The sequence below is a fragment of the Armigeres subalbatus genome, chromosome 3 (assembly GCF_024139115.2).
Source record: "Armigeres subalbatus isolate Guangzhou_Male chromosome 3, GZ_Asu_2, whole genome shotgun sequence".
In the NCBI taxonomy this organism is placed as follows: Eukaryota; Metazoa; Arthropoda; class Insecta; order Diptera; family Culicidae; genus Armigeres; species Armigeres subalbatus.
In genome coordinates this window covers 139,969,299-139,996,767 of record NC_085141.1, presented here as the reverse complement: position 1 = coordinate 139,996,767, position 27,469 = coordinate 139,969,299, and the positions used below count along the sequence as shown (strand labels likewise).

Below are 27,469 nucleotides of genomic sequence, written 5' to 3'. Positions count from 1 at the left end.
AAACGTTTAGTTTTGCAAAATAATACCTGGCTAGATCACTTTTGGCCTAAAGGCCAGTATCGACTTAAAAATAGAGAGGCCATGGAATTTTGTTCAATGGTCAATTGACAAAAAGACCATTTCGCCAAACAAGTGGCCATTTCTGACCATATTACCCGTTCAGTACGAGGTTCAGTCATTGAAATTTTGCCGTATTACCCGTTGGACCAAATGACATTTTCGGCCAAATGGACCATTCTGTCAAAAAACTATTTCTGTTAAATGGCATTTTTGGCCAACGATCGTTTCGCCCAGACAACCTTTCAGGGCAAACGTTTTTTCGGACAAATTACCAGTTCGCCCGTCTGTCGCTTTCGGTCAATGGAACTTACCAAGAATTTTTAATCGAAATTAGAAAGAATTTTCTAAAGAAATCCATGATGAACTTCTCTCTGCGAAAAAATCACTCTAATAAAGGATTAAAAAACTAACAGTCTTAATTAATCTAGATTGGGGAAGTCAACGTTACAGCATCTCTTTCTGTGTGAATTTCAAAGAAAACTCAACAGAAACTCAATAGGAACTTTCCATGGATATTCCGAATATTTTTCTGTAGAAATTTGGAACAACTTCCTGTTAAAAATTCTGAAAATTCTCATGTAAATCCCAAACAATTTTCCTTGGTAATTCCAAAGAGTTCTCGAAACTTGAAAGTAGTTCCCGTGGAAAGTCTGGAAATAATTTTCAAATGAATATTCTGGAAAAACTTGAAGAATTTTATGGGGAACTTCATCAAATTTTTGAAGCGGAATTCAAAAGATTCTCCCGTTATTGTCTGTCTTGATCATATCCCAAACAAGCGAAAGAAATTCAGCTTTGCCCGGGTGTTGAAAATGTCACAATGAACTATTTGCAGCACCGCACACTAGATCAATTTCCGTGTGTTTGTATTGTTTTCCTCAACAGCTGACCCAAAATTGTATTCTATAGATTTTTTACATTTCCTCGTTAAATTCACCAACTTTTTGCGTACACAAAACTTGCGGATCCCAAAACGAATCGATTAGGGAAAAAATTGCAAATCGGTCAACCCGTTCGCGAGTTAAATCGTCAGGAAAAAAATCTCAACTCATTTTTATTATATAGATGACCAGTTCAGCCGAACGACACTTTCGACCGAATGTCCATTTCGGCCAAATGGCCCTTTCGACCAAACGGCCGAAGGACATGTTCACGATTTTTTCAGCCAAAGGAACTGTTCGACCAAATGACATTTTCGGCCAAATAACTTCAGGCTAGATATCCTAGCAAAGTCTGAAAACATAATGAGAGCATATAGAAAAAATATTTTGATTTTGACATCAAACTGATTCATAATTTGTTTTCAGATATGTTTATATGTTTATGATGATTTACATGATTGATCTCATTTTGCTGTTGATTTTTAAAATGAATGATATGACATCAAACTGTGTACTTATTTTGTTATCGGAAACCAATATCAAAATTAGTCTTCGTTTTGCTCTCATCAACAGCAGGAAAAGTTTTCGATTTGAAGTCACAAGATATTTCTTCTATAAATACGTTTTATTATTTTAACCGTTAAAACGATTATATCATATATCGAGATATCTAATTAAGTAAACATAATCGATGATTGCACAACATTAAAACAAGTTATCGATTTGCTCTTAAGCTTTGCTCTGGTAAGCTGCTACCAAATCGTCTTTTCGGTTAAACGACATATTCGGCCTAACAACTTTCAGCCTTGGCTTCCTGCCGAACGACTCTTTACTGATCAAAAATTCAATTTCGATTAGATTTTTTTTATTTCAACGCAATTTTCACGCTTAGTTTTTACTGAGAGCTGTTTGAAATTTTAACAAGATATTGTATGGAATTTTCATGGAAATAATTGGTATCACGAAAATTCTCTGGAGTTTCAACGTGATGTTGTAGAGATCTATCAGAAAATTATATGGAAATTGCACTGAATCTTTGGAGTTTCCACTGAAAATTTGAATCGGCGTGGAAAATTATAGATCAGCGGCGTGACTAATTTTAAACGGCGGCGCGCCGATGCAAAAATGTCGGCGGCGGCGCACACCTCTAGTAGAGATTACGTGTTTACGTGTTTGGTTTGAATTGATAAAAAGGTATACTAAACTGTTCGTTCAATAAATATACAATCCCTCTCATTCAGCTATGACACTTCTACCCAGTCTGATATAGTCTTCCTTAGACAGATAATATGGGTTCCAAATTTGGTGAACATCGATAAATGGGTTCAGAAGTCATGCTGAATTGCTGAATTTACATTGAGTTGATCGATTGCTAAACAATACCCCTCCCCTCATACCCTCCCTCTTTTGTAAAGAGCATCCCTAACCTCCTATCGTCGTCTCCTTATGATAATGAATTTGTGTTCCAAATTTGGTTGAAAACGGTCAATGCGTTCAGAAGTTATGCTGGAACATACATACAAACATAGTGGGCCCTCCTTAGCCGTGCGGTAAGACGCGCGGCTACAAAGCAAGACCATGCTGAGGGTGGCTGGGTTCGATTCCCGGTGCCGGTCTAGACAAATTTTCGGATTGGAAATTGTCTCGACTTTCCTGGGCATACAAGTATCATCGTGTTAGCCTCATGATATACGAATGCAGAAAAGGTAGCTTGGCTTAGAAACCTCGCGGTTAATAACCGTGGAAGTGCATAATGAACACTAAGCTGCGAGGTGGCTCTGTCCCAGTGTGGGGATGTAAGGTCAATAAGAAGAAGAAGAAGATAAATACAAACATACAAAAATTGAGTTTTATATATATAGATAGATAACAGACAACAGAGTCTTGTTTAGCTACTCCGGCAATTTTAGAGGATGGGTAGATTTAAAAATAAAAATATAATCTTGATAATTGGAGCCAAAACTATTACGCACACAATCCTATTCCAACATATACACCATAATCCTAAATTGATAACAAATAAGGAAAAATAGCTTTCAATATCAACCTTCGTATCAACATTTGTCTTCAAGTGAAACGCTTCCAAAATTAAGAATTACTACCAGGGTTTTCGCTAGAAGTACGCGGTTATTTGAATGTACATTCCTCTGTGGAATAGGCCTTCAAAAAGAGATTCAAACCGAATCGCGTCTTAGAAAACATAAATTTTGTTTTGTTCAACAATTAAATTCGCTCCATTTGTTTTGAATGCGATTGAGCACATTAGCGATATTATGACTGCATCAGTCCAATCGAGATTTTTTCCTAAACTTTCAACTTAACGGTCTATGTACAATGCGCTCAACTTCATATTTTTTGGTAAATTATCTTCGGTTGTCTAGCCAATCTTTCGACTAAGCCTAAATCTAATGAATACAAATATTACACGTGCAATAGAGCTCTTGAGCATTCCCGTAACAGCATTCCTTTCAATTACTTACACACATGCCCTTGCAACACCACTCCCACGCATCGGAAGTACATAAATCGTTGTATTCGCCCTCGTTCTGCACACTATTCCAGGCCACTTGACGCCACTGAAGCAGCCAGAGAGATGAGATCGCTTTTGATGCTTACGCTATCGCCATCATCACCCAAATCCTCCGCCGCTAGCATCGAATCATCCTCCGCGGTTCCAGCGCACTTGGACTTGGGTTCAATTCGTATCGTGACATTTATCTAATCGCCGTGTCAAACGTTCATCGCGTAGAATACGGCCCCCTGACCCTGGGCAGCGCTGTTCTGGGCAGTGTTGCCAGCCTGGATGGCACTGGCGGCGGACGTCGGGGGACCCAATGCTGCCGTTGGTGGACCGTGTCCTTGTGACGTGGGCGATAGTAAACTGGTGACGTCGTTCGGTTGAACACTGGCCGCCCCTTCGGGAGCGCCCCGCTCGGTAAACTTGACGCCACCCTTATCTACGGGGTACTGCGTATAGGCTGGTGGTTTTCCTTGGGGGGCATTGGTGTTGGGACCGGGCGTGGGGTTGGTGATTGTGGACGCGCTAGAGCTGGATCCCAACCGCGGAAGGGTAGAGTAGTGCGGTGGCAAAGTCCCTCGACCAGCGACTACGTGGAGCTGCATACCCGGTAGGGGGTAGCCTACTGGAACTCGAATTGTTTGTTGGGTAACCTAAAAACCATAAATTTGATTAGACATAGTTCAATAAACCGTAATTAAGTGAACATGAAAGCGGGTCTGGAAATGAATGACAGGATGGGCGCACTACTAAAACCACAGGTTCAGAGACCTCACCTGTTGATACTCAACAATATTGTGCTGCCGACGATAGTTCTCCTGCTCCTGAGCCGTGTACCGTTCGTAAGTTTCTGCGTTGTACGGGATTAGAACCATCGTTTGATGGTAGTTCCTCAGCGGGGGCGGAGACTCCGGTCTACGCGTTGGACTTCGCGCAAACTTACCGTAGGCCGCTTGATTGGCGTGGTGTATGTGATGAGCCGTATGGACGGCGTGATGTTGCGTGTGGATTTGCTGCGATTGAACGTGCACTGTATTAGCCTGGATGTTGCCCGCCGGTAATTGGGCGCAGTTCTGATAGATAGCCTCTTGGCCGTGGTAGCTATGGCGAGCTTGAGCTGGAATGTGGTAATAGTTTCCATGCGGATCCACAGCCGTGACCATATTAGTTCCAGTGCTAGCAGCTGCAGCCACTGCCGCCACAGCTTTAGTCTGCGGACTTTCAACTGGATAGTAACTCCAAGATGCGGTATGCTGATGGGTGGTGATCTGTTGCTTGGCTGCTGCCAGCTGCATACTGCTTGATGTGTGAGGCCTTGGAAGCGTATTTGATTGAACGGGTTGCGTTGGCGCAGCACTAGTTTGAGACTTTGCCTGTAATAAATATCAATAGTGAATCTAATGTTGCTTATCATTAAACCTAAAATGTGGTACCTGAGGTGGTGTAGGCGTGGCCAGTTGAGCTTGCATTTGTTGAAGTATTTCATTCGTTGACCCGAATCGAGGTTTTATACCTCGCACTGTAGGCCTAGAGTTAAATCCGTAATCATTGTGCTCGTCATCGTCCGATCCAGCACCCGAGGCGGGTGCTGAGGTGGATGTCTCCGCACTATACCGTTTCTTCAAACGTTCCGTTCGAGCTCCCTCCTGCTGTACAAATGCTGCCAATTCATCCGATTCTTGACCAGGTGTTCCGGCAATTACATCCGGAGCAACCTTCTTGCCGTCGTCATCATGCAAAGCGGCATCAATGTCCCCTAAGCTATACTCGGTGCATTGAGAACTTCCCATGGAGTTTCTATCCCCAGGTTGGGCCAGCGTGTAGTACGACAGATCATCGCGTTGACCAGCAACGCATGCCGTCAAAGGAGCCAGTGTCGACAGGAACTGCCTCCGTGAATCCGCCTGGCGTTGTTGAGGTGGTTGATGGATTTGCGTGTGAACACCCTGAATTTGAACTCCCATTCCTATGTCTGGACCAGCCGGGCAGCGACAGTCCTGCGAAGAAAACCAAAGCCAATTTAAGTTATTTCGATACAACCTAACCTACCGATTCCGATGGACAAACCTGCGGGATAATCACAATCGGATTCTCGTCCGCTTCGGGGATTTTCTCATGCCGTCGATCCCGATGGAACAGATCTGTTATCTTCTTGTAGGTCGAACCGTTGGATCCGCTCGAGGAACTGGAAGCCGACGAACTAGGCGAAAAGCTTTTGTCCGGAATGTATTTCGGTTGTTGCGGGTTCTCCTCACCGGCCGGACTATCCCGCCGTTCCATCTCGTTGAGGTCTCCGTCATGTCCCTGTTCACCGTCGGCACTTTCGTCGATTGGCTCATCGATATCGCACGTTAGCTGCCGGATACGTTCCTCCAGCGAAGTGACATCCTTGATCGGTATCTTTTTCCTGGAAAGGGGAATGGCGTGATTATTGCGTCTTTCCTAAGCTTTTTATTCTGTTTTATACATAAACTTCTAAAGAAAAAAAGATAATTATAATCAATTATCATAAGGTTAAGTATATTTTTTATCGAACTTGGCAGTTCGTGCTGTTCTTCCCAAGAACAAGATCTGGAGAACATAATGCTCTTTTCGCGAAAATATTCAATTATTTTGAAGACAAAATGAGTTTACGTACATTCTGCGAAGACCACCGATAAAATGGTGAAGCGTCGGTTGGCCGAAACCCATTCGGCCGAAAGCCATTTGACCGAATGCCATTTGGCCGAATGCCACTAGGCCGACAACTCTCGGCCGAATACACCATTTGGCCGAACAGACCATTAGACAGAAAGTCATTTGGCCGAAAGAGTCATTTGGCCGAAAAGGTCGTTTGGCCAAGAAGGTCATTAGGCCGAAAAGGTCATTAGGCCGAAAGGGTCATTTGGCTGAAAGGGTAATTAGGCCGAAAGGGGCATTTGGCCGAAATGGTCATTTGATATAGAACTGCCCAGTTTAAATGCAACTGCGTTTCCAAATATTTGGTAAACACTTAAAGACTGTCCTCAGTGGCGTAGCCAGGGGGGTGGTTTTGGGCATAAACCCCCCCCCCCAGAGACATCATTTTTAGAAAAAAAAATTTTCGAGAAAAAAAATTGTTCAGAAAACCCCCCCCCAGACCAATTTTCTGGCTACGCCACTGCTGTCCTCGTTAAATTTCGGACACATAGATAATGTCCAAGTGAAAGCATCACATAAAATGTAGAGATTCATTTGTTATGAAAATGGATTGTGTCAGTGGTTTGTGAATTTTGGAAGATGGATGTCCGAGATTTAACATGGTCAGGCTTTACTAAGTGAAATTGACTACAGAAACCTAAACCTTCCAAGTATTATCTTGTTCATAACCCGTTGTGGTAAGGAGATATGAACTTTTGAATGTGTATACGTCACTTCCTTTTCTGTCAAGAGCGTGATAAGAAAGGCTGTGTAGACGATGGCACAAATCTTCCTAATTGAGGTGAACATCCCCCTGAAGCCGACGTTCTGATACCTGACCCTTTTTCTTGCTACAAAGCTACATATTGGGAATTTTTTCGCAATTCGGAAATTTTTTTCGATTTTTTTCGAATTTGGCCGAGCGCCAGTAGGGCGAACAAATCATTAGGCCGAAACCCATCTGGTCGAAAGTCATTTGTCCGAAAGGACCATTTGGCCGAAAGGGTCGTTTGGTCGAAAGGGTCATTTGGTCGATAAGGACATTTGGCCGAATAGGTCATTTTGCCAAATAGTTCATTTGAAAAGTGAGAAATTAAGAATAACTTCGACCTTGAGTTGGCCGAAGCAAGAGCTTCAATTGCTGCTTGGCTATCTGCAGTGTGGATTGCACTCCACACATAATGGCAAATATTTCCGCTTGAAAGACAGTGCAGTGTCTATCCAGTGAGTGGGACTGTTCCAATCTCAGCTCAAGCGAAAATGCTCAGCGAAGCTGAAAATGATTGCGGAACACAGCGGACAGAATGGACGATTTATTCAAACTAACATAACTGAACGTATTTACACATAATGTTGATGGTCAAGTAAATAAAAACAGAGTACATAAAATAAACATGAACATCAACCGTGTTGCCAGAAGGGCCAAATTATATTTAGGGGTAGGAATCCATTATAAAACTAGCGTAACTTATTGTGAGGGTCAAACATTGTAATTCCCATCACTCCTCCTTAATGGTTAGTCGCCTCACCTTGCTTTGGTCGCTTACCGACCAACCCCAACTGTTCAGCAAATTGTCGATGCTTAACGAATCCCAACGGCTTCTTCAGGACATCAGCTGGCATCTGATCCGTTAGACAATGCAGAAGCACCACTTCGCCGTTGTTGCAAAGATCTCGAACAAAATGATGCTTGGTTTCGATATGCTTTGAGCGCTTGCTGGACCTCTCCGAACGGGCGAAGCTCAGGCATCCATGATTGTCTTCGTTTACCAATGTTGCTTCCACTTGTTCTTCACCAAAGTGTTTTAACAGTCGCCTAAGCCACACTACTTCCTGGCACGCTTCGGCTAGGGTGACGTACTCCGCTTCCATCGTCGAAAGGGTCACACAACTTTGCCGACGACTGACCCAGCAAACTGCTCCTCATGCGTAGAACACCACGTAGTCTGTTGTTGACTTCCGTGTGCTCGTATCTCCTACCCAAACAGAATCCGAAAATGCCACCAACTCTTCTGTTTTCTTGGCTCCAAGCCTCAACTTCCTTTCTTTGGTACCTTTAAGGCACTAAACTTTCGGCCAAGGATTCCCACACTGGTAGCTATATCCGGCCGTGCACACACCGCCACATAGAGAAGAGCACCAACCACGCTTCGATACTTCGTAGCATCTTCGAACGGTTTGCTATCAACCTCGTTCCTCAGATAGCCCTGATCCATGGGCATTTTTGCCTCCTTCGCTTCGCTTAAGCCTACTCGTGCAACCAGCTTATCAATGTAGTTGGCCAGACTCACTCAGAACGTGTCATCCTCCTTGTGTACTTCCAGACCTAGGAAGTGCTTCACATCGCCAAGATCGACAATCTCGAAATGCCGACTCAGCTGCTTCTGAAATAATATCCGCCTCGCTCTCTGATCCGATGAGGAAATCATCGACATAAACGATCAGATGTACTCTGAGGCCATCTCTGGTTGCCACAAATAAGCACGGATCCGCCGAACTTACTTGTAATGCCATTTCCGTCAGAACACCGGTTAGGGGCTGTATACTAATTACGTAAGCAATTTTTTTGAGTTTGTCAACCCCATGTAAGATTTTTACCATGTAAATATTTTTTTATTTATATGGAGCGTAAGAAAACGGCAGACTCCCTCTCCCCCATAAGTGCTTACGTAATTAGTGTACGACCCCTTAGCTTCCGGTTCCAACATCGAGCGGACTGTTTGCTATAGACAGCAGGACCCGTAGTGTGGCATGCTTGGTCACAGGGGCGAACACTTCGTCGTAATCGACTCCATGGCATTGCGTGAACCCCTGGGCAACTATCCCGCGCAGCCGACCATTTCGTTGGATTCGTTCCTTTTGATTTTGTACACCCAAATGCTGCCTACCACTTTCTTGCCTTTCGGAAGCGGCACTAACTCCCACGTCCCGTTTTGCTTGTGCGACTAAATTTCGCTGTCCATCGCCGCCTTCCACAAACCTCGCTCTTGACTGGATACTGCTTGAAGAAATGTTCCTGCTGTTGCTGCCTGACGACGCCAAACACATAACCCGACAATCGCCTGGGTAGCGTTCCGCGGGTGCGACGCCCTAATCTCCGTGCACCGTTCACAACTTCTTTGTCATCTCCCTCCTGCTTCACATCGAGAGGATCTTCGTCCGACTCAGAATCTTCTACATCAAAATAGTCCTTTTTTTCACTTTCTTCACTCACTGTTTCTTCACCGCAGGGGGCTGTTTCTTCTTCTGCTGTTTGCTGCTTCGTTTGCACTACCGGAAGAGGCCACTCCTTGCCACTAATCGACGAACTTCCGACGGCAGCAGGATCCAGCTCCGCCCCGTGAGACAACCCGTTGTCCAGCTCCAAAAACCTTGCGTTGCGGCTGATCGTGACCTGTGTATGCTATCGTATACTGCGCCTTGATTCCCTCCTTGACAAAGAAACCGCCCAACTCCTTATTCACGTACTCGCCTCTGCCATCCGAGCGGATTATACGCGGCCTTCTGTTGAAAGGGTTCTTCACATACCGAACGTACTCCTTCACTTTCTCCGGTGCTTCCGACTTTGTCTCCAGAATATAAACGACGGTGAAGCGGCTGTAGTCGTCGATCCGCTGTAGTCGTCGATTAGGAATCTCTTACCACCGGGTGTCGTCGTCCGCATTGGCCCGCATAGATCCGTGTGGACTAGATCTCGGCTGATTTGGGAATTGGACTCCTCGCAGCATTCACGGATGCCACAGTCGGTAACGATCATACCGGTGCCTAACTTCTCCTCGCGAATTCTTCTCACATCCGGATGCCTATGTCCGAAACGTCGGTGCCATTGATGCTGACAATTAGTAGTGTGTGTCTTACCTTAAGCTTTCTTTGATGATTCCGCTAGCTTCATCCGGTACAGACAGCCAGCGCGCTCTCCTACTACCGTCAATGAGCCGGTAGCATCGCGGATCTCACATCCGTTAGCACTGAAAACGGCCGTGAAACCAATTGCGGTCAGCTTGTCCATTGAAATGGTCCCACTCGTCAACGAAGGTACATACAAAACGTCAACAAGCTTCACATCGACCGGATCACCGAGCACTGTTTCTTCACCATGGCCGGCTGTCTTCGCTATTTCCCCGTCAGCCAGGACAACTTTCGGGCCGTTCTTCTTCTCCAGCGTCGAGAAAAAACTTTCGTCACTTTTCTTCTATTGCGCTAGCAAACAGCAATCTCGCTGCATGTGACCCGACTTTCCACAATGGTAACACTTCCGCTCATGTGCAACACCACTTTCGCCCGCGACGTTGAACTCTTCATCGCATTCACAGAAACGCCAGAACCGCCATCGCTCATATTCGTCGAGCAGCTTCGACTTCACTAGCTGCATTGTTAGGTCCGTGTCCAGCAGACCCCCTAAGGCCGTCACTAACCAGCCATAAGAGTCCGGCAAACTCCGGAGAATCATGACGATTCGCAGCGGCTCTTCCAAATTTTGTACGGCTGCCGACAACCGATCGTATAGCTCTTCGAGCTCTAGGAGGTTCTTCTCCACATCCCCACCCTCACTCAAGTTGAACGAACACAATTTCTTCAGCAAAGAAACGCGGGAAGTCAGCGTTGAGTTTTCGTGGTACGCGCGCAACTGTTCCCAAAAATCTTTTGCGGTTTTATCAGTTTTTACCAAGCTAAACTGGTTGTCTTCCACACACAAACCAATTGTAGCCCGGGGCTTTCTGCTCATCTTTGTTCCACCGCGCAGTCACCGGCTTTGGTTGTGGATCAGATATCACATACCAGAGTTCTTCTCGCATGAGCAACATTTCCATGCGGAATTTCCAGCTCGCCCAATTATTGTTGTTGAGCTTTGCAAACGAAAGTTTGCCCAAATCCACCATCTTCTCACAACACAAGATGCGCACTCGCGGTAGAAAATCGAAACGAACCGCGGGATCATTTTTCTCACGATTTTCGCCTTCTAATCTTCGTTCTATGCCAATAACCTTTTGGTTGTGGTGCAGAGTTCTCACTTGGCACTAGTGGACACTCGCGTACCGACTTCAGAAGCTGAAAATGATCGCGGAACACAGCGGACATTCACGGATAGAATGGACTATTTATTTAAACTAACATAGTTGAACGTATTTACAAATAATAGTGCTGTCCAATGAGAGCTTGAAGTAGCTCGTAGTTTCTCCCTGTCCTGCTCATGCCCATTTGTTGACAAAAAAGAACAAGCAGGACGGGAACAAATATCGAGCTACTTCGAGTTGCTCATTGGACAGCAACAATGTTGATGGTCAAGTAAATAAAAACAGAGTACATAAAATAAACATAAACATCAACCGTGTTGCCAGAAGGGTCAAATTACATTTAGGGGTAGGAATCCATTATAAAACTAGCGTAACTTATTGTGAGGGTCAAACATTGTAATTCCCATCAAAAACATGGAAAATATTAAAAGCAAAATAACATTTTACAGTGTTGATATAAGATATCATATGAACGGAAAAGCTTTCTGAATGATTAATCTCCGGTGCGGAGGTGGGTCGTCTTTCTTTTCCGTTCTTAGAAAGATTATGATTGTGGTGGTAGTGGAACACCGAGCCATACAACAAACACTCATTCAAAAAATAATAATTAATGTAGTGGTTGGTTGTCAATTTTCTTTTCTCCTTAATATTGCAGGAAATTTCTTGCTTTATCTAATCGAACGGTTTTGAATTGAAGCTTTCCAAACACGAACTATTCATTGCTAGTTCAGTAACCCTAGCAAAGCTTGCAAAAAAAAAATCCCCATCCTGATGAGACTTTTTCACACATCCCAAAAATCCAATTTCTTCATCCCAAATTATCTCCAACTTCTGTTCCTTTTCGCCAGGCTTCAGTGTTTGCATTCCGTGGTTGAGTACTTACTTTGGTTCATATTTGATGAGCGACCGCCGCAGAGCGTTCCTTTCAATCGTTCTCCGGATGGTATCGGTTTCGCCAGCCCCGCCTCCACTGCCGCCGCCACCTCCCGGACTGCCACCGGAGACCGAATTCGCCACCGATCCACTGGTGTTGATGTTGTTGTTACTACTATTGCTGGTGATGCTGTGCTGATGGACCAGGGTGGCCTTCTTCGAGTCGTCAAATGCCTTCAGTGCCTCCTGAGTGAGGGCCGTCGGATTACCGGCCGTGGTGTTGGCGTTGGTCGTGTTGACCGCGGCCAGCATCGCACCCGTTGCCACAGTGGTGGTAGCCGTCGTCATCGCCGCCGCTGCCGTCGACGACATGTGGATGACCGTGCTGGGGAACAGCTGCCGAACGGCCGAATTGGGTCGGAGTGCGTTGTGGAACAGCCCGGACGAGTGCCGTTTGAGCGTGTCGGACATGTAGTTGATGGGCTTTCCGGTGCCCATTTCGCCTTCACCTAGGCCGGATTGAACCTCTCCGTCGCAGCACGCCTCCCGGATGGTGGATTCCTCGTTAAAGCGAACCGACCGCTTCGAACTGGTTTCCTCATCCGACGTGACGTTGGTCGAGTCATCGTTCTGAAATCGGATAAATAGAGGATAGGATACGTATTAAAGCATTTTAGGCAAAAACATTCAATCAATTTTCACATCTGCATCGATTTCCTCGGCTTGTGGATTTTTTTTCCCGAAGGGTACAATCAACGAAAATTAAACCGCGTAAAAAACGTTCGAATATGTAAATAGAGCTACATATCTACTATAAATGTAGGTACCTGTTGTTATTTTATTATGAGAGCTCTCAGATTGATGATCCGCATCATCGTTATCCCTTCATATTAGCGTCAATATCGTCTTCGGAAAGCACAGAAGACAGGCAGCAATCAAAAGCTTTTCTGCTCAAACACTCACTTTTTTACTTAGTGGTTTGAGCGTTTCCACCTGAAAGCCTTGTCATGACAAAAACGATTTATTGGGGTGGAAGGGAGACATTTAAAAGTTTTACAGGCAAACAAGGTCACGTCGGTTCAGGTGGAAAAACCGCGCAGCATCGTGCGAAAATCCAGTCATTTCATCTACTCCGGAAAATTCAATCATAAATCAAAACCAGCCGCATGCATTCGTGTGTTCCACAGCTTCGCGAGAACATCTGTGTCGAACTTCGAATATGCTCCCTCCATTACACAATTCCGCACCGTTCTCACAAATGTGCTGGGAGTGCAGACCAGGGAACTGACAACTCCGTAAAATGGTGTTCGCCAACACCATGCTGTTCGATATTGTCGGGGTATCACCAAATTAGAATTCGGAAGTAGGGACTTCTGAACCGAAGTTTCATCTGTCAAACTAAAGGATGCGTTTTTTTGGTGCATCTTTATGTGAACCCAGCGCACTATTTCCGAAATTGGGAATTTTGCCTGTATCTCGAGAAAAATCCATCTTCGACAGAAAATGTCTAACTTTGTGACGGATACACAATAGTTTTGACTGAATTTCAATTAATTTTTGACATTGGTGCGTACTGACCAGGAAGTAACGACCAATATGAAAAAAAAATAGAAAACGATGAAAAAACAAATGTTCACTAAGAATGTCAGCCTCTTGGTGCCGAACTAACCTTGTCTGATGAAAATCGATATCGACAGGAATCGCACAGCAAATATTGGCAAATATTCCCAGTCCAAGCACGTTCATACGAGCTAATAAAATATCATTTGAAGGGAATGGGAAAAAATCGTACTTTTCAACGTGAGCGATGGGGCATTCACGTTTACGGTTGCATTAAAAGAAATGAATGTTGGGCTGTGTACCTATGGATGCAATTTATGTGTACATATAGGGTAAGAGGCCCAATAGTGGACCCCCAAGTAGTGGAATTTTGTTCTTCCTGTCATAAAAAGTGGAAATTTTCAACATAATCAAGTTCTGCATTTTTCCTTCACGATGCATACATGAAACACTCAAAAACACGAAGTTATTCGTCGAAATTTACATTTAAATCCCTTAGGGCCAATTTCTTCACCTTCGCTTAACTCTTAAGCGGTGCTTACCCATACGTTTAAACCTGGTTTAAGGCCTAAGCGGAGGTGAAGAAATCGGCCCTTAGTGAATTTGCCCTATAGTAGACCCCCTGGGGTCCATAAGAAGAAATTACTTCCCTATAGTCGACACCAGATTTGATTTTGATTTTGTCGGCCTTCGCAACCTAGCGGCTACTGAACGAGCTCGAGATTCCCAAATTGGACGCATAGTCAAATCACTCGCAATCCATTTCTCAAGCCAACACTTCCACATGTGCATAGTACACGTCCACATTAGAGGAGCGTGAGTATTTTAGAATGTCTGGCCGCAATTTTTTTATTTTTACTTTTCATAGCATTTAATATAGCAGTAATAATGCAAATATGGCTGGCGGGCCCACTATTGGATATTTTACCTTACATATTCTGTTAAAACATACCTAACACATATTCAAGGCTTTCTTCTTCTAAGCTTTTTGTAAGCTTATTGCTTACAGACAACTCTCAATGTTATAGATGCACTTGAACAATAAGGCCAAATGAAATGTGTGACAAAGCACGATTATACTTTTTTTTTCCACAGAAGCCGTGAAAATTTCTCATTCGAAAGATCACCTCGACCGGGCCGGGAATCGAACCCATCACATCAGGGTTGGTAATTTCTTGTCTTTATCTGCTATCCCTTAGTCCGTAATCATCCTCATCACCTGATATTTGCCTGATTTGATTGTCTGCCGAATCTCTGCCGATTGTGCTTCTAAGGCCTTGCCTAATGTACAATGTAGAGTAAGTGTACTGCTATGGCCCACAAAAGTTCCTTATTTCAAAATAAAAATAATATCAAAAATAATCAATCAGTTTGAACAGTGTACAATTTTTTTTCTTTGTTAATGTGAATTTTGGAGGTAAGACCCAATTTCTTCACTTTTCGTAGGAGAAGGGACGAACGACCACTTCTAGGCCCAGCCAAGGAATCTCCAATTATACATTACGTAGCGAAATTATTGACAGTAAATCAAAAGGCTAGTTTTTAAATTAATTCTAGACCAACATTTGAAAAGGGCGTAACAGCCAAAATTTATTCCTTCGGATTCCTTATCTATATACATAGACAAAATACTGGAGAGATCAAATTGTGGTCTAGAATTGAACATAACGCCAAATTACTCAGATTAATCCACCTAGCGGTAAAGATGCCAGATAGCGGTTATCGTCCAAATAGATCGAAACTTTGTTGAAAATGCAAAGAGGACGGTCACAAAGCACAAAGTTACAAGTAGCCGCCAAAAATCCTAATACAATACAATTGCAATGTCAACGGGGTCCTGTAGCAAAGTTGGCTATACGTTCGCCTTACAAGCGGAAGGTCATTGGTTCGACTCCCAGCCCCTCCATCAGTCACTCTTCAGTCGCCGGATGCGCAGCCCATACGGTGGCGTTTGCGTTTAGGGAACGCGCCTTACCGTTACGACTGCCTCATGACGACTGACAAATTATTCTTCTCGGAGGCATTCCTCCAACGTAACCGGATGAATGGCAACCGAACAATGCAACAATCATTGGATGTACAACATGGACAAATGTACACAATGGACTCACGATGAGATGGACTGGCAACGGCAACAATAATGAGTAATGGAAATATAAAAAATAGGTTCTGTGTGGATTCTGTACAGCAGAATACCACGGTAGCCTCATGCAATGCTGCTTCGAAGACTTATGTTAGGTTTATAGAGGTTTTATAGTAGCATGCCCAAAAGCTCATGATTTTATTTTTGCAAAAAGCAAAAAGCAGGTGGTTTCCAAGATGGCCGATTTATGGCTTTGTTGTTTAATCATCATGTCTAAAAATCAGCACTAAGATATTCATTTTCATTGCGAAAAGTCGCGCGATATTTACATTTAGTTCTCTCTTGCTTTCATAGAAAATATAAACAATGAAAGGATTTTCGCCAAATTTTCACAGATTTTTTTTTTTCATGAAAGAGCAACAAAGTATTATAAACAAGCTGTCTCTGCCTCAATGATGTTATTATTATTACTTTTACCTAAAAAATCAGGAACAATATTTTCATTTTATCAACTAACCATCCTTGTTTGCTCAAATCTATTCAAATTATTTAGAAAGGGACGCTATATTTTCATTTTGTCTCTTGAAAATATGTTTTCGCTTTCACATGAAGATCACGAAAACTACCAAAAAATAATAGAAATACAAATAGTGGAACGCGGTCAATAGAGCAGTAACTAAAGTGACCAGATATATTTTATGCCAGCGCGGGACATTTTTTTAAATCCTTGTTTTTATTTAAAAACGTGCTTAAGTTAAAACTTTAAAACTTGATAAACCCCTCTGGGACTCGCTTGGCCCTGGATCAATCACGCAATCCCACCCCTGCCTGTTGTGAATGAATCTGTTCAACTTTTAACAACGATGCGAGTCCTTGAAGGTTAAACTTATTTGTATTGGTTACATGATTCATTTTGCTAACATTCAAAGTGATCGTATTATTCGTCTTATGTTATTAGGTGAGCGCTCTAATTTGCCTAAGATTCCTACATCGTACTCAGGTTTTGCCTTTCTCGTATACTAAGTATTTTATTATAAAAATAAACTACGCTGAACTATTTCATGCTTCATTTCATGTGAGATACAATTCGTTTTTTTATTTTTCCTCGCAAACTAACAGACGATTTATTATAAATAAGCTTAAAACAAAAAAATAATCCAAGCTACTCAAAATTCGTCGAACTTGCTCAGATTTCAAGTGAAGTTTTTACTGAAATAATAACGACATACGAACACGATGTGAGTTGAAATTGTTGAGCTAGGGATCCTACATTCAGAGATCTTGAGCCAATCAAGCATTGAGAACTGTCATAATCTGAGCGAAATGAGCATTGTTATTTTGTTTATTATTTCTAGTTGTTAATTGACTTCTACGTAGTGTTGATTTTCGAGATTTTTTGGCTATGCAGTCTGATTTATTAGCACAAATTTTTAAATTTTGTCCGACGTTTCGGCATAGGGTTCGATGTCTTCATCAAGGAAAAAAATTGATTGTTCTTCGTTAAGGATGATGGGTGCTCCATCACAAAGAGCAAACTTTGTATGTGACGAAAATCATAGAGGCTATTTTGAGTGTGAGTAAGAGTAAGTGACGCGCTCCACAAGAAAAAGATGAACGACAAATTTGCTCTTGTTTTGTGACGCACAAACTGGGGTGTGATGATGCTCATTGTTGTGAGTTTTGATGCTAATATCCGCTTATCAAAAGAACTCTGACTCTTGCTCATTGCTCTCGGTGAGGAATTAATGGCAAGCCTTAGTTAATAGACACAGGCGTGTCTTCTCATTTCATCGTTTCTGCTACTTAGTCTTACAAAACGCATGCCATTAATCAATATAATAAGTTTTCAAAATCTTATAAGTTCTTGAAGAACGTTTACTAAATTACTGCTGTTTTATCATTTTTTCTTTATTTCGCAGGACATTATCTTGAAATAAGTGAAACGCGGGACATTTTGCGGGACACTTTTCAGCGCGGGACAAATGCCGAAAATGCGGGACTGTCCCGCGAAACGCGAGACGTCTGGTCACCTTAGCAGTAACGCATGTCATGTTGTCATTGCAGCAAAATGGCGTGAAGATCAGAGATCATCGACAGTGAGCGTCGAAGATGAAAAGATGTGTCCATCGCCTAGGTTGCCTAGCTCCACCGTCAGGCACTATACCGAGTAGTAGCCATAACACTATGGAGTTTGTCTTTGGAGTGAACATACAGCCTTTACGTATTCTTAGTATTAGTATTTGATTTCGATAATTGATTTCGAAAATTTATTAAAAATGAACTGTTCATCTTTTTTCACATTGCAGTGGCCGAATAGAATGTTCGTTAACTCTAGTTTCGTAAATATTACGTCAATCATGCTAAAATTATTTTGTTTTGTTTTTTATTACAATAAAAACAAATTACCGCAATAATAGGACGCAGTTGCCGTTGCGATATTTTTTGAAGGTCAGTCCTATTGTTACGGTATTGCTTGTATTTCTAATGGAGAGCCATACCACAACAATAGGACCTTAGCACTACCGCAATAATAGGCTCAAAGAAAGCCATTTTTTAATAAAAAATGTTGATTTTTCATCATTTTGAAAAGAATTTTGTCAAACAAAAGGTGTTCTAGTGGTTGATTAGAAGAGTTTTAGCGGATCCACAATTCTTTTTAGGCACGGCAAATGCTGGGTAAAGCGTACCATTGGTACTTCGCGTACCTGAAGGAATAAAATAGACCCCATCTCGCGGTCCTTAGCCTCTTACCCAGCAACTCCTATCCCTACCTCCCCGCGGTGCTGGCCGGGATACGAGCAACCTTAGGGAAGATCGGGTAACCAACCCCGGTGGGAACTATGGTCGTATGCTGACAGGGAAGGGGGGGTTTGCTCCTCTCCGGAGGTGCAAATCTTATTGAGCGTCTGTTCTCCATGTCAGGATCGGCTCACAACAGCGTCTGTTCTCCATGTTAGGGGCGGCTGATCATCGTCCGAGTGCCAGCGAGGGACTCTAAGTGAAACTGTGCACCATGGTCCACCGGAAATAAGGAGGAATGGTCCTCCGGAAATTTAGGGGTTTGGTGTCAGGCCCTGCAAGCCAGCCTTTAAAAATCATAAGCAACGAACAATCAACAAGAGAGTACGGACCGGAACCATCGGCGAAGACCACTGCGACGAAAAGGGACTAGCGATTGGAAACTCGGTTCGTGGAACTGCAAATCTCTCAACTTCATCGGGAGCACACGCATACTCGCCGATGTGCTCAAGGACCGTGGATTCGGCATCGTAGCGCTGCAGGAGGTTTGTTGGAAGGGATCAATGGTGCGAACGTTTAGAGGTAATCATACCATCTACCAGAGCTGCGGCAGCACACACGAGCTGGGAACAGCTTTCATAGTGATGGGCGACATGCAAAGGCGCGTGATCGGGTGGTGGCCGATCAACGAGAGAATGTGCAGGTTGAGGATCAAAGGCCGGTTCTTCAACTTCAGCATAATCAACGTCCATAGCCCACACTCCGGAAGCACTGATGATGATAAGGACGCATTCTACGCGCAGCTGGAACGTGAGTACGACAGCTGCCCAAGCCACGACGTCAAAATCATCATAGGAGATTTGAACGCTCAGGTTGGCCAAGAGGAGGAGTTTAGACCGACTATTGGAAAGTTCAGCGCTCACCGGCTGACGAACGAAAACGGCCTACGACTAATTGATTTCGCCGCCTCCAAGAATATGGCCATTCGCAGCACCTACTTCCAACACAGCCTCCCGTATCGGTACACCTGGAGATCGCCACTGCAGACAGAATCACAAATCGACCACGTTCTGATTGATGGACGGCACTTCTCCGACATTATCGACGTCAGGACATATCGTGGCGCTAACATCGACTCTGACCACTATCTGGTGATGGTTAAACTGCGCCCAAAACTATCGGTCATCAACAATGTTCGGTACCGACGACCGCCGCGGTACGACTTAGAGCGACTGAAGCAACCTGATGTCGCCACTGCATACGCGCAGCATCTCGAGGCAGCGTTGCCGGAAGAGGGTGAGCTCGATGGGGACCCTCTTGAGGACTGCTGGAATACAGTCAAAGCAGCCATTAACGACGCAGCGGAGAACAACGTCGGGTATATGGGTCGAAGTCGACGGAACGATTGGTTCGACGAAGAGTGCAGACAGATTCTGGAGGAGAAGGACGCAGCGCGGGCGGTCGCGCTGCAGCAAGGTACCCGGCAGAACGTGGAACGTTATAGACGGAAGCGGAGACAGCAGACCCGCCTTTTTCAGGAGAAGAAACGCCGCCTGGAAGAAGCGGAGTGCGAGGAGATGGAACAGCTGTGCCGTTCTCAAGATACACGCAAGTTCTATCAGAAGCTCAACGCATCCCGCAAAGGCTTCGTGCCGCGAGCCGAAATGTGCCGGGATAAGGATGGGAGCATCTTGACGGACGAACGTGTGGTGATCGAAAGGTGGAAGCAGCACTACGAGGAACATCTGAATGGCGCTGAGAGTACAGGCAATGAAAGTCAAGGCAGCGGAGGAGATGACTACGTCAGTTCAGCGGACGATGGAAGCCAACCAGCCCCACCTTGAGGGAAGTTAAGGATGCCATTCAACAGCTAAAGACCAATAAAGCAGCTGGTAAGGATGGTATCGGAGCTGAGCTCATCAAGATGGGCCCGGAAAAGCTGGCCACTTGCATGCACAAACTGATAGTCAGAATCTGGGAAAACGAACAGCTACCAGAGGAGTGGAAGGAAGGGGTTATATGCCCCATCTACAAGAAAGGCGACAAACTGGAGTGTGAGAACTTTCGAGCGATCACCATCCTTAATGCCGCCTACAAAGTGATATCCCAGATCATCTTCCGTCGTCTGTCACCATTAGTGAACGAGTTCGTGGGAAGTTATCAAGCCGGCTTCGTTGACGGCCGCTCGACAACGGACCAGATCTTTACTGTACGGCAAATCCTTCAAAAATGCCGTGAATACCAGGTCCCAACGCACCATCTGTTCGTTGATTTCAAGGCGGCATACGACAGTATAGACCGCGTAGAGCTATGGAAAATTATGGACGAGAACAGCTTCCTGGAAAGCTTACCAGACTGATCAAAGCAACGGTGGATGGTGTGCAAAACTGTGTGAAGATCTCGGGCGAACACTCCAGTTCGTTCGAATCGCGCCGGGGACTAAGACAAGGTGATGGACTTTCGTGCCTGTTGTTCAACATTGCGCTAGAAGGTGTCATGCGGAGAGCCGGGTGTAACAGCCGGGGCACGATTTTCAACAGATCCAGTCAATTTATTTGCTTCGCGGATGACATGGACATTGTCGGCCGAACATTTGCAAAGGTGGCAGAACTGTACACCCGCCTGAAACGTGAAGCAACAAAAGTTGGACTGGTGGTGAATGCGTCAAAGACAAAGTACATGCTTGTGGGTGGAACCGAGCGCGACAGGGTCCGCCTGGGAAGCAGTGTTACGATAGACGGGGATACCTTCGAGGTGGTCGAGGAATTCGTCTACCTCGGATCCTTGCTAACGGCTGACAACAACGTTAGACGTGAAATACGAAGGCGCATCATCTGTGGAAGTCGGGCCTACTACGGGCTCCAGAAGAAACTGCGGTCGAAAAAGATTCGCCACCGCACCAAATGTGTCATGTACAAGACGTTAATAAGACCGGTAGTCCTCTACGGACATGAAACATGGACAATGCTCGAGGAGGACTTGCAAGCACTCGGAGTATTCGAGAGACGGGTGCTTAGGACCATCTTTGGCGGTGTACAAGAAGACGGTGTGTAGCGGCGAAGAATGAACCATGAGCTCGCCCAGCTCTACGGCGAACCCAGTATCCAGAAGGTAGCTAAAGCCGGAAGGGTACGATGGGCAGGGCATGTTGCAAGAATGCCGGACAGCAACCCTGCAAAGATGGTGTTCGCTTCCGATCCGGCAGGTACGAGACGACGTGGAGCGCAGCGAGCGAGATGGGCAGACCAGGTGCAGAACGACTTGGCGAGCGTGGGGCGTATTCGAGGATGGAGAGATGCGGCCTCGAACCGTGTATTGTGGCGTCAAATTGTTGATTCAGTGTTATCTGTATAGATGTAGACTAAATAAATGAATGAACAATTCTTTTTAATGCTCATATATCCAGGATGGACTATTCAAACGCACCTCGCAACAAGCCTTTGTCAGAACCCAAACACAATATGACAAGAATCATTTGGCCTGCATGCTCTGATATTTCCGAGAATACGATGATAATTTTGTAATCATAGTTAGATTCTCGAATATTTCCATAAAAGCAGAAACTATGATAGCTTAAAACCGAGATTTGCTGTAGAGATAATGCAAAATAACGGGATGAAAAGTTAGCAACAAAATTGTTTTCTTTTTTGTTGCTGATAGAAAAATCGGATCTTTGTCATTATTCTCTCCGACAAAAACAAAGCTTTGTCGTTGGTTCTCTTTTATCGCTTGTTTCGCAAGCGCATCCTAGAAAAATTGATTTCCTGGTTTTTATCGTTGAAATCCACGTTTTTTTTAATTTTTTTTAACTAATTTTATTTGCTAATTATCTAATACATGCATTTATCTCTTAGACTAGGTGTTCCGTGTTTTCTTAACACTATCATCCTTATTTGCTATGATACATTTTTAATTATTATTAATACATTTCAATTGCCTCTGACAGTTAGGATTTTTTCCTCTGGTTGAATCGAACCATGTAGGAATTACAATGTTTTCAACTTAAACTAAACATAACCTAATTTATACTAAAGGTACAAGGAACTAATCGATGCAATAGAAGATTGCAACGATTTTTGTCTAAAATTGAAAATTATTTTATTGGACATTTGTTGCAATGTCTCAATATTAGAAATTCTATGAAGTTCATTGGTATTATACCACGGAGGCAATTTCAGAATCAGAATCATGTCTATATATATATGTCTGCGATTATTCCAAATTTGGTAATAATAGGCATTGAAAATTAACATATTACAGAAAATCCGAATGAAACAGATGTACGATATCTCCGAATTCTGCAATATTTAGTAGAAGCAACCCTTTTGTAAATTATTAGACTTGTCTTTCATATTCTGTAACTTGGGTGATCAATATAGGATAGGGTGATTCAGAAAATTACCGTTAAAAAACAGTTGTTGGGCCTAACTTTCGAAATACTGGTCTGATTTTCAATCAATAGCCATGAAATTTAATCTCCCAATTTCACATATTATAGAAAAAATTGAGCTATCGGGCGCCATACAATTAACATGGTGGGGAACCATGCATCTCCATATTCGTGTGGTGTATATATGTATTGTTTGTAGTCAATGACTTTTTATTTCTAAAAAAATGTATCTCCAAAACGGATTGCCCAATATCTCTATTTTTTTTAATAATGTGTTAAATTGAGAAAATAAATTCCGAAATTGGTCACCCTAGTGACGGAATATAAGTCTATTAATTTCCGGAAAGGAACGATTCTACCAAATATTGAAGAATTGGAAGATATCGTATATCCATTTCATTCGGAAATTCTGTAATATGTTGATTTTCAATGCACACTTATACCAAATTTGGACCAAAACGACAAAAAGGCCCACATGTCTCACCTTTTTTTCTCGATATTCGAGATAAGTATAAGTTTGAACTATGTTCAAACAGAATTTCAGCTGCCGCCATCTACCCATTCATAAGTTATTCATACTTTTCTAAACAGTGTTTTTTTACTTAATTTCAAGTTATTCAATAATGAAGCTTTTGAAAACTTTGGCAACACCTCACGATCAGCTTTATTATCATTATCCTTCCCTACATGGTTCAATTCAACGAAAGGGAATATCCTAACTACCAGAGGCAATTGAAATGTATTAATAATAACTAAAAATGTAACATAGCATATAAGGATCATAGTGTTAAGAAAACACGGAACACCTAGTCTAAGAGATAAATGCATGTATTAGATAATTAGCAAATAAAATTAGTTGAAAAAAATAAAAACTTTAAAAAAATCATTCTTTTTTTAAAGCATACATGAAAAACTTTCACCAAAGTTATACGAGAAAACATGAGAAAAAACCATTTTATCGCTGTTTTTAAGCGCCATCTACAAAGGTTATAGAGCATAGGTGTTTTCACACTTAAAATAAATCGCAGATTTCTGTGAAATTTCACCGAAATCTCAACAGCAGAACTGTTCGGTGAAATTTTTTACAGATTTTCGGTGGTTTTGACAGTTGAACAAAGAAAAAATCGCCGAAAATTTTGTGAAATAATTACCGAACAAATCTGCTGTTGAGATTTCGGTGAATTGAAGCAAAATTCACCGAAATCTGTGAAATGATTTAAGTGTGTTTGGAGCATAAGTCCAAAATGTCAAAACAAATACTTATCTTGATATTTATTCTATCAAAATGAAGCTTAGAATCACCCACGATAGTGTGTTGAAGGGGTCTCCAGTAGCCTTGTGAGCAAAGGCGTAGGATTGCCAATCCGGAGATGGCGAGTTCGATTCTCGGTTCGGTCTAGGATGTTTTCGGGTTGGAAATTTTCTCGACACTCTGGGCATAGTGTATCCATTGATCTTGCCACACAAGATACGTACTCATGCAATGGCGGACATAGGAAAACTTTCAATTAATAACTGAGGAAATGCTAACAGAATACTAAGTTGAAAAGCAGGTCAAGTTCCAGTTGAAATGTAGAGCCATTGAAGAAGAAGAAGAAAAAGAAGTGTGTTGCAGCTTAGCTTAGATAAGACTGACTGTACATATCAATGGTTGCTACTCCGCGATTGATCAGAACTGGTGCAAATTGCACTACGATTCAAGTGAATAGTGGTTGGGATTTAACATCTATTCTCAAAGTGCATGATTCAGCAGCTCGCAAGTCCTTACAGTCAGTTGGGAAAGGGAGGGAATGTACATGTGTGTGGTTATTGTTGCTACTAGAGACCGAGAATACCTCTGCATCTCCACAATTACCACGGGAAGAAAGTTGTGTTAGTTGGGTGGGGTAATCAGTAACATAGATCGGGATTCACCATGGAAAGTTATGTGACCTATGTAACTTCTACAACAGTATTAGCATTTCCTTAATTTGTTCAATTGTTCATTCTTCGCGAAAAAATATAATCAATCGCTCAAAGTGAGCGATTGTTCATTTGAATTAAGCGCCCGCGTCATCATTTCTTTAACGCAAGGAAAGTAAAAAAGAAATGGGTTTAAAATTGAAAATAAAGTAGTATTTACATTGATAGCAATCGAAAATCTAATGTTAATCAGCAACCCTTCCACCGTCTAAGACGAATTAAGTGCTCTCCATTGAATTCCACTATTTATTTTCGATATCTTTTCAGATACGTATTTCGACCACAACTGTGTGGTCGTCTTCAATGTCTCGTACTTGACTCGACTTGAAGAAAACAATCGCAACTTACACTATTTATGCTACGCTAGGTACTTAAACTAATCTTATTTGCCTACTTTATTTACCTATACAGTAAATTACTTTATTGTCTAGGTAGAAACTTGAACAGCCAAGAGCTGCCGTTTCCCTGATCCTTATTCAACACCGCTGTTTGTACCTGTCGGTGGATTTCCAAACTCTCAGCTACATCGAGTTTCCATGGGGAAGAGACATTTCTTAAGATTTTAATGTTTGATGCCGTAATTGGGTGATTTTCCTTATACACATGTAGCGTCATTGTTCTCTAGCGTTCCAGTGAAAGATGCTCTGAATCTTCTAGAGGATTGGCTGCAACACAAAGGACGGAAACAACATGGCGAGGAAAGGTGAAGATGTACCTAAATCTGGCAAGGCTATGCATGACGGAGAACTACTTCACATTTCGTGGCAACTACTACAAACAGACGAAAGGAGCACCGATGGGAAATCCACTATCACCGTTTTTGTGCGAACTGTTCATGGCGAATCTGGAGAACAACCTACAAGAACAAGGAATACTACCCCAGAAGTGGTGGAGATACGTCGACATCAGTATAAATAGTGTAAGTTGCGCTTGTTTTCTTCAAGTCGAGTCAAGTACGAGACACTGAAGACGACCACACAGTTGTGGTCGAAATACGTATCTGGAAATATATCGAAAATTAAATAGTGGAATTAAATGGAGAGTACTTAATTCGTCTTAGACGGTTGAATACATGAAAACAGCAACCCTTATTTTATCTCTATTTGATATTAAATAAGAATGTTTAGCCACACATATTTTGTTAATTTACGTTTATTTTGCATTACTTTCGCGCGCGTTTGTGCGTTATTTGCCATGACCAGTATACCGTAATCAGGATCTCACTGGTATTAATCCTGAAGAGCCAGTTGGCACTCTTGTTGGACTTGTGCGCTTTGATGGGTCATAAAATCCGTCTTGCGACGTGTCAAACTGCATGATTTCACAAATCATGATCAATGGAGTATGTTTGGAGGCACTTGGATGGGTATGGACATGCTGTGCGGCATGTCGAGAACCTGGTTTTTTGGAGAAGTGGGAACTTTTAGCGGAATTTCGAAACCTACACATTTTAATTATTTTGCCGACCTCAGCAGAATTTTCGTCGAGTTTCCAACAGCCGAGATCTTGGTATTTTTTTTTACCGAAATCCGGTAATTCTTTTACCGAAATTTCGTTATAATTTTACCGAAATTCGGCAAAATTTACTTTTTACCGAGATCTTGGTAACGATTACCGATGACTCTGTAAAGTTTACTGAAAAACCGAGATTCGTCGAAATGCCGAGATCCCGGCTGTTGGATTCTCGGCAGCAGTAAAATTTCGAATTTTAAGTGTGTATGTTTTCCCAAACGATCAGAATATGAATGCCAAATATTTCAAGGAAATGGACATTTCAAAAAAAAAAATCAGACAAAATACTTGTCCATAATCACCAAAGAACCTTCGAATATACTCTATTAAACGTTCTTTGCGGAATTATGAAGTTTGAAGCGTCAAAGCTGGGATTCGAAATTCCGCTAAAAGTGGCCAATTCTCCGGATGAACCAGGTTACCGGCATGCCACGGAGCATGCCCATTAGAGTGATTCATATTTTGACTTTTTGACTCCCCTATGCTTCAACGATTGTATTTACTGTTTTAATAGTCTTCCTAAATTTTTAGCTAGTTTTGGTGAAATTTGAATGTGCATTTGAAGTTAGTATGGAAATCGCTAAGGAAATCGCTACTTATGTGGAATACCATTCCGTCAAGTGGCCCATAAACTAACTGAATATAATCAACAAGTCGACTTCATAGAACACTTCCTAAACTGAAAGTCAGATGTTGTTGCGAAGCGATTTGACTGTTGTGAGTAAAGCTATAAAGAAAACAAAAATGCTCATTAATGATGTTGATGTTATCTTTTACGGGTTAAATCGATTTTCCCACAATTCAGTATTTTATTATTACCTTTCTTGTCAGCATTAAATCGTTTCGCAACAAAAACGATCGGTTCTCGTGCTAAATTCCCTATCTTGCCAATGTATTCATATATTTTAAGAGGTTAATGGGCAACGTTGGGGAAAAGTATTCTACAAAAGTTACTATCTTCATAATAAATTTCATACAAACTTCAAACTGCTCGTGCTCAGTCAAATTACAGCCAAACTAGCTAAAAAATTAGGGGGATTAATAAAATCATGATCATGATTTGTGAGATCAAAAAACGTTGGAAGACGTGCTACTTTTCCGGAGGAACCAGGTTCCCGGCATGTCGCGGAACATGCCATTACACTTCCAAGATCCTCCAAACAAACTCCATTTATGTATTTATTTATTATCAGACTACATCAAGAGTGGCCTGTGCAG

The 27,469-nt window shown here is 42.7% G+C and overlaps 1 protein-coding gene across 1 annotated transcript in view; it reads right to left on the bottom strand.

The window, feature by feature from the left end:
• Positions 1-2,817: 2,817 nt before the first annotated feature.
• The window catches only part of LOC134219851 (uncharacterized), a 444,111-nt gene continuing 419,459 nt past the window's right edge, over positions 2,818-27,469 (bottom strand). The window contains exons 8-12 of the mRNA XM_062698736.1: positions 12,016-12,635; positions 5,509-5,866; positions 4,893-5,456; positions 4,236-4,832; positions 2,818-4,112 (exon numbers count right to left, since the gene is read on the bottom strand). Of these exons, the coding sequence (XP_062554720.1) occupies positions 3,672-4,112; positions 4,236-4,832; positions 4,893-5,456; positions 5,509-5,866; positions 12,016-12,635 (2,580 nt within the window). The 3' untranslated portion in view covers positions 2,818-3,671. The remainder of the gene's footprint in view (positions 4,113-4,235; positions 4,833-4,892; positions 5,457-5,508; positions 5,867-12,015; positions 12,636-27,469) is intronic.